General features: G+C 47.0%; 1 protein-coding gene across 1 annotated transcript in view; it reads left to right on the top strand.

The window, feature by feature from the left end:
• Colec12 (collectin subfamily member 12) overlaps window positions 1-12,176 on the top strand; it is a 151,752-nt gene that overhangs the window by 118,757 nt on the left and 20,819 nt on the right. Inside the window, exons 3-5 of the mRNA XM_004853176.3 lie at window positions 1,722-1,844; window positions 10,052-10,150; window positions 10,917-11,963. Coding sequence (XP_004853233.2) covers window positions 1,722-1,844; window positions 10,052-10,150; window positions 10,917-11,963 — 1,269 coding nt within the window. The remainder of the gene's footprint in view (window positions 1-1,721; window positions 1,845-10,051; window positions 10,151-10,916; window positions 11,964-12,176) is intronic.

Below are 12,176 nucleotides of genomic sequence, written 5' to 3'. Positions count from 1 at the left end.
TCTGGCTATTAAATATTAAAATAGGTTGGAAAGGAAAGGCAATAAATATATGGGAGAATTATAACACAAAGTGTTTGATGAATGAGCCTGATTTTTACAGTTTCACCTCCAAGGAGTTAGTAACTAAGGGTTAGTCCAGCCCACCCGACTTCTACACCCAACCCCCTCCTCCAAAGTGGCCCATGGACCAGGCTTCACGTGATCCTGCCACAGTCTGAGCTCCTGGCTCAAACCTGCCAAGTTGCAATCTGCATTTCAACACTGAGATACCAGGAGCCCTTGAAAGTGCGAGAAGCACATGGTGAAGTGTGGTCTGAAATGTGCTGCTGTCTCAGCATCCTGGGCACCTGCTGGGCATCCCCATTCTCAGGCCATTTCTCAGACCCCCCGCGTCAGGAATGCTGTTTTAATGACCCCTTTAGGTGACTGCTATGTGCCCCTGAGTCTGAGGAGTGCTTCTCTAGGCCATGAAACAGATGGATCAGGCTCCTCCCCTGTGTCTGTAGCCCAGAACACCAAGGCTGAACCCTGGGAGCTAAATTTAAGATTCATTGTTATATGCTGCTTCTATCATCATTTTGCATTAACCACAGCTGAAGAACTCTTCACCAAAGAAAGGAAGTCTGTAAAATTATAAACCAAAGGAAAGAAACTTCAGCTATGGCTTAATCCTCATGACATTCCCATCAAAAGCTGTAAGCACAATAACAAGCGATTAGTTGTCTCTGTGCTGCCGCTCCTGGAGGACACAAGGGCGGGCACACAAGGAGTCTCCTGATACACCCACCCTCTGAGCAGTGTGCTTTTCACAGTAAAATGGACGCAGCCGATGCCTTCTGTGTTTCTAATCAATGAGATGGAAAGTTCTCTTTTTATGGGTTCGTTTGTGGGGTCAGCTGCAGCAGAGATACTGGTTTGCCTCTTAGGCTAGAAAAGTTGAACTGTACATAGTAAAAATTTACCTCCTGTCATCAAAAATGTTTGGTCTATCTGTCCCATAGTCATTATTCCAACTGCTGTGATAACTAGGGATCAGTATGTTTTTGTGTACGTGTACTATACAGAAATGGTTCTGTAATGAGCATACACTCAAACTTGAGTTTTCTTCTGTAGGTTTAATGCATCACAACCAGTGGTGTGTAGATAAACCAATAATTTTACATGTGTCTGTGTGTGGAGGAGGTGCTAATTTGTAGTGTTTGCCAATTTCCATGGTGTAAATGCTCCCTCAAGGGTTGTTTTCATGCTACTATCAGTTAAATAACCGAAATTCCTAAATGTGTAATAATTGGCTTCCACAAGGCAGTAGAAACCAGCTCTCGCACACCACTGAAACAATATCGAGGGCCACGTGACAAGGTTTTTATGTTTGGTTGGGTGTGAATTGCTACAGGTCCATCCGATAAGGTCTGAGACAAGAGGATTTGGGTGTTTAAATCATGTTTATTCAAAGTATAATTATCACAATGGTATTTGATTTGATACTGTTCTGTAAGCCAAAGTTATATGTTGTTTTAAAGCCCCATTAAATACAACATAGTGTAATATCGAAAAGTCTTGTATTGCTACAGTGGCAAGTTTAATTTTTAAAATACTTTCAGCAGTACAGTAAGGCACATATAAAATTATTCTTAGTCGCAGTATTTGAATCGGAATACAAAAGGATACTGTTTGAAATGAGGTTTTAGTTTGCTAGTATTAAAATTTGTCTTCTCTTACAGGTATTCAGGAAGGAACACAATGTACCAAATGTAAGAATAACTGGGCACTGAAGTTTTCTATCATATTATTATATATTTTGTGTGCCTTGCTAACCATCACAGTAGCCATTTTGGGATACAAAGGTAAGTACTCTTTCCCTTCTCTTTACAAATAGCAAGTTGCTCTTCGTTAATTTAAGCTTGGACAAACGCATCTTCACAAGTGTGAAGCATGGCTGACCCTCAGTACTGGTTCTGCCCCCATTGGACTCCGTGGATGCTGAGTCCCTGGTGTCGACCGGCACGGTATTCCATCCACCTGCACGCATCCTCCTGTATATGCTAAAGGTCTCCAGAGTACTTATTTACCTAAACCAATGCAAATGCAGTATAAACAGTGGTCATACCAAATTATTCAAGAAATGCTAAGAAAAAGTCTGTACTTTTCAGTACAAACGCAGGTTTTTTTCCCCCAAATATTTTCAATCCAAGGTTGGCTGAATCCAAGGATGCAGTACCCACAGATACAGGAATGTAACTGTTTTACATTTCTAACTCACGTGCAAAATTCAGGGCCCTCATGAGCTCCATGCCTGTGTCCTGAGCATTTGTAGTTAAGGGCTCTATGGGCGGGGGCAATAATAGTTCCTTCTGACTCATGTCAACAGCAGTAATGATCCTCCAGGAATTAAAAATATTTCCCCCTTTGTTGCTTCTTCCTATTTCCAGCTCCTCCTCCTCCATTTTTCTTTCTGTCTTATCTCAGAGAGGCTCTGTGCAAACTGATGTCAGCACACAGAAAAACCCTACTGGTAAGGGATGAGCAGAACACAAGCACCACAAAAATATACAGCTTGCTTCACCCAGGGATGGGCCGACTCATTCCCTTTTCTCTCTTCAACACACCTTCTGTGGTCACTATTGCTCACATAGTGCCATAAAAATACTGCCCTGTAGAAATGAAATCTACGCAGCACAGCCAGCTCAACCCTGTAAAAGACTGACTGTATCTGCTTTAAGGTAAGGAGATTTGGCTTGAGTCCTCCAGACTTGCAGACAAAGTAGTTTTCCTGCCCCTCCACTGCTCTTCCAGAGACCACAGTACAAGGTGCCAGGATTCAGAACCATGAGCTACATAAACCTTTTAGTTTTCTTTATTTTCCTTGAGACAGGGTCTCGCTGTATAGCTCAGGCTGGCCTTGAGTTCACTGTGTAGCCCAGGCTGGCCTCGAACTCATGGTGATCCTCCTGTCTCAGCCTCCGGAGTGCTAGAACTATAGGCATGTGCCACCACGCCCAGCCATACAGCTTTTTTAGAAAACTGTGGAGGCCTTCTCATCAGTTGTGTGAGACATTCCTGTCTGGGTATCGCGCAGAGGAGACAGACAGAGGGTCTGTGGACTTCACTCTCGGGAGCCACCTCAGCCACCGCGCTGTTGTGGCACTCACCTGTAATCCCAGCATTCCTGGAGGCTGAGGCAGGAGGATCGTAAGTTCAAGCTCAGCCTGAGAGACTTAATGACTCAGTGTAACTCTGTCTGCAAAATAAAAAAGTTTTTTTTTTTTGAAGGCTGGGGAGGTAGCTCAGTGCAAAGGTGCAGGGTTCATTCCCCAGTACCACACATGGCAGCTTGGTAGATGAGCTGAGCACCAGTTCCCACCCGATCCCTTCTTTCTTCCTCAGTCCACAGGAAGAGAAAGATCTGGAGTGAGCTCCACCTCTCTCTCCTCCCCCTCTTTCCAGTATCCTGGGACTCCCAGGGTGATAGCACATTACGAAGGGAGTGGGCTTGCGGACCAGATGGCCCGAGTTCAGGTCTTGATGCTTCCAGCCGTGATGCGACTGTGAATGCTCAGTGAGTGCTTGTGCGCTTGCCAGGCACCAGGACCCAGGCGTGAGTCGTCGCTCTCAGAGGTTCCGATTTCTTATCTGTCAAATGGTGACGCTGGGCCACTTTTCAGGATGACTGGGATGAGCAGAGATGAGGCAGCAGCTGCCCCCAGCCGTCATTCCTGTCACAGCCCTCTGTCCCTTGCCCTTTCCTTCGCCACTGCACCCACATAGCTGTCGCCATCGGAATGGCAGGATGTGCTCAGAGTCCGCAGGCTGGGAGAGGCTTTTTAGTCCTACCCATGAAAGTGACACGCGCCCGAGTGTTGAGCTGAATTTGGGCATCGGGACTTGGAAAATGACCGGGTCACTTTATCCACTCATGGTGAGCTCATTTACCTGAAGAGCCTGGCATTTTCAGACGAAGCAGCAAACCTGGGAGATGAGTTAATCCAAGTGGGGACCCGGCTGGGCAGGGCTGGGACCTCCTCGAGGAGGGAGGGCTTCCTGTCCCTGTCATTCAGCCCAGCGGTCGGCGATATAGGTCACTATTCAGTCCTCTGTGCCTTTACTCAGTGATATGAGATAGAAGAGACACTTGAAATCAAACAGCCATTTAGTAAGCACCTCCGGGGCGTAGTACCATGTGACACCATGAGAAGAAACAGCGACTACTGGAGAGGGATAGGAGTGGCAACTGTGTAACATTTTGTCATTTTTACCTTTGCTAGGAAGTAAAGGCTAGGATCTTCATGCCTTCAGAGTTACACAGAAAGATCCAGAGGAGGGTTGGTTTCTCCTGTTTTGGTTGGTCTGTTCAGGGACAGGCATCTCCTCCACTTTTACCCGCCGGAAATCCTGCAGCTCCGACATGATATCCATCCGTGTGTCCGTGCGTTTGCCTGGAGCACCTTCCCTGCTCCCTGCTCCCTGCCCGCTGCCTCCTTCCGGCCCTTCACATCTGCTGAGCCACCTGTACTGCCCAAGGCCCCTCACAGCCCTTAGACAGCTCCAGTGCCCACTGTGTTCTTGTCCCTGTCACACTGTATCTGTTCCGTGTCAGTGTCTGGCTTGTCCGTCCCCCACCCAGCCACACGTTTCTGTGAAAACTGTTACATCTCCCGCTAGTACCTGGCCTCATGATAGTCAGCAGGTGCCCAGTGTACTGAATGTGCAGGTGTGTGGGTGGACGGATGCACGGACGGACGATGACTGATTTGGGGAAGGCCCCTCAAAGGCCAGCTACGTGGGAAGGACCGCCCCCTTCAGAATCCTGTCCAGAGACCTGACATCCAGGTGTCAGCTCAGCCCACTGCGGCCCGGTCTCACCAGGGTGGTGTGAGAAAGCCGCCAAGGAGCAAGTAGGAGGGGAGGCAAGATGACACCAGTCCCCTCTTCCCTCCTTCCAAGCCCCACCTCTCAGTCCTCTGCTGATTGGAGGAAGATAATGCATCCAACACACACTTCTGGTTTCCAAACAGAGCCTTAAAGAACTCAGACTCCGATGTTTTCCAGCTGTCCTCTCTCCATCAGTGCAGTGGGATGCCTCTTTCTTCCTGATAAGATTAAGCTGACCCAATCTGGTAAGAGGCAGAAAGATAAGGCCCAACTCTTCCTTCACACATCTCCCTTTGATGGCTGGAGAAACTTCCTCTTTAAAAAAAAAAGAGATAAGAAAGAAGAAGAGTATTCAGTGCAAGAAGTGTTTCTCTGAAGGAGTGGCTGAAAGGAATTGAAACTATTTTTACTTCACACAGGGAATCAAACCCACTGGTGCTCTACACTGAGCTATACCACTGGGCCTTTTTATTTTTTGAGACAGTGCCTTGCAAAGTTGACCTCGAACTTGGAGTCTTCCTGTTTCAGCCTCCCTAGTAGCTGGAATTACAGGGTGAACACCACTGTGCCTAGCAAGACTCCTTTATCAGAGTTGGCGAAAGCTACTCCAGCAGCTTTCCTCAAAACCTTCCTTTACCCCTCCTCTCACATCACTCCCAGGGCTCTGAGTTAGGATGGAATGAAGTTTCTTCTACGGAATCTGCTAGCAAGCCAGAGCATCCCCCCCCCCCCCACACACCAGTCAGTCTGTATGGTGGCTTTGCAGGAAACATGTGCCTGCAGTTACAGCTTGGCACACCCTCCACCCGGGCTGCTTAGAAACAGTCAGTGAGGCTTCCAGAAGGAAGCCATCTTGAAAGCTCAGTGGGTTGTTTCTACCAGAACATTCCCTGAATGGGAAAATCCCACTCCATCATCCTGCCCAGCAGGCGCTTTTAGGGTAACTGGGATAAAGAGAAAAGACAGAAATCTGAATCCTTCTCAGTAAGTCCTCTCATTTAAGTCAACATTCCGAGCCATGGCATGTCTACTTGCTGCTAAGCTCAGCCAAAATGGCAGTTTTTGTTGTTGTTGCTGTTTTTGAGACAGGGTCTCCCAGTGTATTCAGGCTGGCCTGGAACTCACCGCAGTCTTCCTGCTTCAGCCTCCTTCGTACTAGGATTACAGGCATGCGCCACCACACCCAGCTCTAAAATTCCAATTTCAGTAGGCTAAGTGAGCTTTCAAGATGCACCTCAAATCACCCCAAAGAGCTCCCTGGAACCCAGGATAGCACCCTGAAACAGCTTCTGTATTTCTGTAATGAAACCTGAAATACCATTCAGGATAGCGATGGCTCTGCCGAGACCCAGGGGAGTGGACCTGGCATTACCCAGAAGTCCCAGGAACCAGCAGGAGGGCGGATTCCTTGGCAAACACTTGTGAGCACCAAGTAGGAGCTCTGTGCTGTCCTTGTCCCCTCCCCTAAAGACTGGAACTCTATGGCCCCTGACTCTTGCATCTTCAATGTCTAGCACTGTGCCACCCACGTGGCAGACACTTAATAAACATCTAGTGATGCTGATTTCAAAGAAAATACAAAGTCACAACCCTCCTCCTCGGGGCCCTCTTTATTGGGGGAGACCAGATTGAGGAGAAAGTACTACTAAATGAAAAGCGAAGTGGAGTTGTACGGTAGAATAGAGTTTGATCTCCCAGCTTGGTAGGCCACTTAGTTATAAGCTGTGTGACTGTGAGCAAGTTGCTGAACATCTCTCAAGCCTCAGATTCTTATCTGTAAAATGGGGCCCACTGTAAAGAATAGGAAATAGTCTTCTTATAGACACAGTAAAGGCTTTTATTGCCATTCAAATAAAGGTTCAATTAGTGTGCTCCACTGTCAGTCCTAGGCAAGGCTTATTACAGTGAGGCAGTGAGGCTTGGAGTGGACTTTAAAAACTGGGGAGAGCCAGGCACATACCTATAATTCTAGCACTCAGGAGGCTGAGGCAAGAGGATAATTTGAGGCCAGCCTGGGCTCCATAGTGAGTTCAAGGCCAGCCTGAATTACATAGGGACACTCTCTCTAAAAAAGATAACAGAGAAAAACCAACTAGAGAGGGGGAGAGACAAGGGAAGAGAGATTAGTAACCAAGACCAAGGGATGACAGCAAAGTGCTTTTTGGTATGATTGCCACATTAGCCTAAGGAATTAGGCTTTGGGGACCTGAAGAGGGGCACTTCTTGAGGTATAACACCTGAAACCTAATGTTCTGAAGAAAAAACCCATGTGGAGAAACAGTTCCTATTAAAGGGGGACGTTGGTAACTGCCACGGAGATGGAGAATGTGTGCTGCAAATGAATAAAAAGCCGGGAGAACACCGTGAGCGAATGCAGCAAGTGTCAGGTCTGGATCCCCGTCAGCCGTGAGGTTTTATGGACGAGCAAGCTGCCAGCATCGCAGGCAGCGCTGAAGTTTGTAGCTTTATTCCCAGATCCTGTTCTTAAATGCAGGCGCGCGTGCACACCCCCCCACACACACCAGTGCACTGTGGGCAGGGCAGGGCAGGTAGTTTCCTTGCCACATGGAAGACAAAGCTCACAGTTTCTTTGGGTTATTCCTCCTACTCTAAGCAAACCTGAATTATCTGTCCAAAACAGTTTTGCTTTTGTAAACTAAAATGGCAGAAAAATTAGAGAGGGTAGAAAATGACTAACTCTCAGCATATTTAGAGGTTTCTTTGGCTTCCAGGAACGAAAGGCAGGAGACTTCAGATCCTGAGTGTGGTTTGAGGACAGACTGAGGCATGTGTTTTGATTTGAGAATCAAAACAACTGAAATGCGTAAACATTTCATATTTTATTTTTTTTAAATGCATGATACATTTTGCTCTTCAGCCTTTCAGGGATTTAGCAGTACATGTGCTGGTCACAACAGGAAGGTACACATTCTCATAACCAGGCCTGTGTGTGTGTAGGCATTTCACAAACAGTGCTTATGCAATGCAATGTGCCTTTCGCCGCCAGTGCAGAGGCTGCCCTGGGCTGGTGGTTTGGATGTTTGTTACGTGACTTAGCTCAGCCACTTTGCCCCAGGCAGATGCTCACATTATAAATAAGTGTTGGACAACTACTTGCTGAGAGCTGGAGATAAAAGTGAATACAGTCGGGCATGGTGGCACACGCCTGCAATCCCAGCACTCAGGAGGCCGAGGCAGGAGGAATGCCTTGAGTTCAAGGCCAGCCTGGGCTACATAGTGAGACCCTATGTCAAAAAATAAAATAAAATAAAAACTAATAGTTTCCAACTTACGATGGTTCCGCTGTGGATTTTTTAATTTTATGATGGTGTGAAAGGAGGACATATTTATTGGAAACTGTACTTGGAAGTTTGAATTTGGCTCTTGTCCTAGTCCAGCAGTAGGTAACTGACCCTGTTCTGTATGCGGGTGGTGGGTGCTGTGCTGTTCTGTAGGCTAGGCAGCTTCCGGGCATTTTCACTCCGGTATTGTCAGCTTGCAATGGGTTTATTAGGACAGCAGCCCGTCGTAAGGTGAGGAGAATCTGCACAGACTGTACGGTCCCAAAGACAGAACAGGCCATGAGCACATGGCGTGGCGAGTCCTGTGATGAGCATGGGGCTGCTCGCCTAGGGAGTTCTGCAGGACAGCCGGGCACCGGTTCCCACAGCCACTGAGTGCTGCAGGGCAAGTAGGACTCACAGCAGTGAAGAAGCCAGGGAAGCAGGTCCGAGGTGGAGAGAAGATAGGCGGAGAGGCGCTCGCTGGGGGAGAGCGTTTGGGGCACACACATCTGACTGTGGCCAGACTGTAGGCGCCCGAGGGAAGGTGCAGGGAGCTGCCCCCGGAGCATTCTGGGACCCACGGAGCCGAGTCATGATGGGTCACCACACTGCTGGGAATTCTCTTCCGCTGGAGAGCGGCCAAGGGCATCTTCCCATAGCCACGTGTGGGCAGAGCTCTTGGGTTGCTTATCCTGCAGTTAGTACACACAACAGATTCATGCTCTTTAAAAAGTCAATTATGAAAGAGAAGCTTGTTAATACCAAGGACAGCCATGAGCAGAGCACAGGCCATAGACTTCCGTCCACCCAGGAGGCTGAGGCAGGAGGATCACTGAAGACCAATAGTTTGGGGCCAATCCGTGCCGCACAGCAAGACCCTGTTTAGAAACATTAATAAACTAAAGACAAAGACAGGCTTGATCCTGAGCTCCTGGAAGTTGGGTCTCACAGAAGTCGCTTCTACATACCTTCTTTTCAGACATTTTAGAACCAAACTTGAATTCATAGCCACAGAGAATGGCTGCCTACTGAGAACAAGAAAGAAGTGAAGCTTTTGTTTAACGCCACATTACTAATCTTTGTTGCTGTACAATCAAGAAAATGCAAAACATAAAAAATCTTCTCGGTAAATCACTGTTTGGAAACACGACTTAGGTATCTATGTGGGAATTGATGAAGTACAGATTTGATCATCCCTAGCGCAAACCGGATTTGGGCCTCAGTGACAGAACTCGGGACAGGGAGTGGTGAGCACTCTTGACCTTTTGTCCCTTTTTCGGGGGACCTTGTGTACAGATGTGAGCCAGGGGCTCTTAGGCAATGTGATGCCCTTCTAGCTCAGTCAGACTCTATAGGAATGCTAGGTAGGCCAGGGAGTGAGGGAATGTTGTAAAAGATCACTGTTCTATACCTCCATGTATAGAAATCAACATAAATACCACAGACCGAAGACTTCTTTAATATATAAAAATTTAAAAATTAGTCAATATTTGAAGCGCATTACACAATCATAAGAACCTTCAAGAATATACACTTCCTGGTGAAATAAATTATACTACTGGGTTTTGTGACAAGATTCTTTTTCTAAAGAGTAGCTTTTCTTCATTTTATTATTATTTTTCTTTATTGAGACAGGGTCTTACTATAGTTCAGACTAGCTTTGAACTCACTATGTAGCCCAGACTGGTCTCAAACATGCAGCAATCCTCCTGCCTCAGCCTCCTGAGTGCTGGGATTACAGGTGTGTGCCACCACGCCTGGCTCCCCATATTTTATTTTAATTTATACCTTCTGTTTCAGTCTATGTCCTTTGTTCCATAATGAAATGATCTGTTTTGAGACTGAAAAATCAAATTTGAGCAGGTGTGTGGACTAATGCTTTGTTTTCCAAATCTTAGTTGTAGAGAAAATGGACAATGTGACAGGAGGCATGGAGACATCTCGCCAATCCTATGATGACAAGCTCACAGCAGTGGAAAGTGACCTGAAGAAATTAGGTAATCGGCAACAAGAGGAGCCTTTGAGTCAAAGCCCCTCACTCTGTGTAGATGACCACAATTTTCAGCATGATGTTGCTTTAAACGCCCATTTACACAGGAGGACATTCATTTTTGGTGTTGAGTCTTCATGATTTAGTTCAAAGACTTTCAAATTTTAACGCAAATGACCAATTTTGGAGAGCCCTGCCCCCACAACTGTAGATAACAAATAAATTCCAAAGATCAAAGCCAGGCATAGTGGCATAGGCCTGTAATTCCAGCACTCTGGGGAGGCTCAGTGAGACTTTGTCTCAAAATAAAAAGGGCTAGGAGGTAGTTAGGTATGAAGGCTGGGATTCAACCCATAATACCAGTAAGCATATAAAGAAATGGGAGGGGGCCGGGGATTTAGCTCAGTGGTGCTGCCGCCTGCCTTAAAAGTGCAAGGTCCCGAGTTCAATCCCTGGTACCAAAAACAAAAAAAGAAAGAAATGGGAGGATGGATGGAGCTCTGTACAAAGACACTGGGTTTGATCCTTGATCCAAGCAAAACATTACAAGTACCCCTTGTTAAAAGCTCTTTGATAAAGTGATTGATAAATCCCTTTTTGAAAGATTTTCAATGGCACAGAATTGTAGAATTTATAAGAGTGCAGCCTCCACTGTTCCCTGATTTGGGGATTTGAAATGCAGTGCATACCAGTCAAGCATCTCTAGGATCTTTGACCTTATCAGAACACTTCTCCGTCCCACCAGTCTATGTAACAAACATTTCTTATTCCAGGGGACCAAACTGGGAAGAAAGCTATCAGCACCAATTCAGAACTCTCCACATTCAGGTCAGATATTCTGGATCTTCGCCAACAGCTTCGTGAGATTACAGAAAAAACCAGCAAGAACAGAGATACGCTGGAGAAGCTGCAGGCAGGTGGGGATGCGCTGGTGGACAGGCAGAGCCAACTGAAAGAAACTCTAGAGAATAATTCTTTCCTCATCACCACTGTAAACAAAACCCTCCAGGCGTACAATGGCTACGTCACGAATCTGCAGCAAGACACCAGCGTGCTCCAGAGCAATCTGCAGAACCAGATGTACTCCCACAGCGTGGTCATCATGAACCTCAACAACCTGAACCTGACCCAGGTGCAGCAGAGAAACCTCATCACCAACCTGCAGCGATCGGTGGACGACACCAGCCAGGCCATCCAGCGCATCAAGAATGACTTCCAGAACCTGCAGCAGGTTTTCCTTCAAGCCAAAAAGGACACCGACTGGCTGAAGGAGAAAGTGCAGAGCTTGCAGACGCTTGCTGCCAACAATTCCGCCTTGGCCAAGGCCAACAACGACACCCTGGAGGATATGAACGGCCAGCTCAGCTCATTCACAGGTCAGGTGGACAACATCACCACCGTCTCACAGGCCAACGAGCAGAACCTGAAGGACCTTCAGGACTTGCACAAGGATGCAGAGAATAGAACGGCAATCAAGTTCAGCCAACTGGAGGAACGCTTCCAGCTCTTTGAGACGGACATTGTGACCATCATTAGCAACATCAGCTACACAGCTCACCACCTGCGGACGCTGACCAGCAATCTGAACGAAGTCAGGACCACGTGCACAGACACCCTAACCAGGCACACAGACGATCTGACCTCCTTGAATAACACACTGGCCAACATCCGTTTGGATTCTGTGTCTCTCAGGATGCAACAAGATATGATGCGGTCACGGTTAGACACTGAGGTAGCCAACTTGTCAGTGATTATGGAAGAAATGAAGCTCGTGGATTCCAAGCATGGTCAGCTTATCAAGAATTTTACCATCCTGCAAGGTAAGTGTGAGTTCTGAATTTTGTTAGTGGTTTTTTCCATGCAACAAATTACCCTAAAACTTGGCCATTTAAAACTGAAGCTGGGGCCGGGGATTTAGCTCAGTGGTTCTGGTGCCTGCCGCGAAAGTACAAGGTCCCGAGTTCGATCCCCGGTACCAAAAAAAAAAATAGTAATAAAACTGAAGCTGTTTTGTGAGGATCTGGGATGTGGGA

The sequence above is a fragment of the Heterocephalus glaber genome, unplaced genomic scaffold, assembly GCF_053883595.1.
Source record: "Heterocephalus glaber isolate CG9 unplaced genomic scaffold, H.glaber_assembly_v1.0 deba00000331, whole genome shotgun sequence".
NCBI classification, from domain to species: Eukaryota; Metazoa; Chordata; class Mammalia; order Rodentia; family Bathyergidae; genus Heterocephalus; species Heterocephalus glaber.
This window is presented reverse-complemented; position numbering and strand designations above follow the sequence as displayed.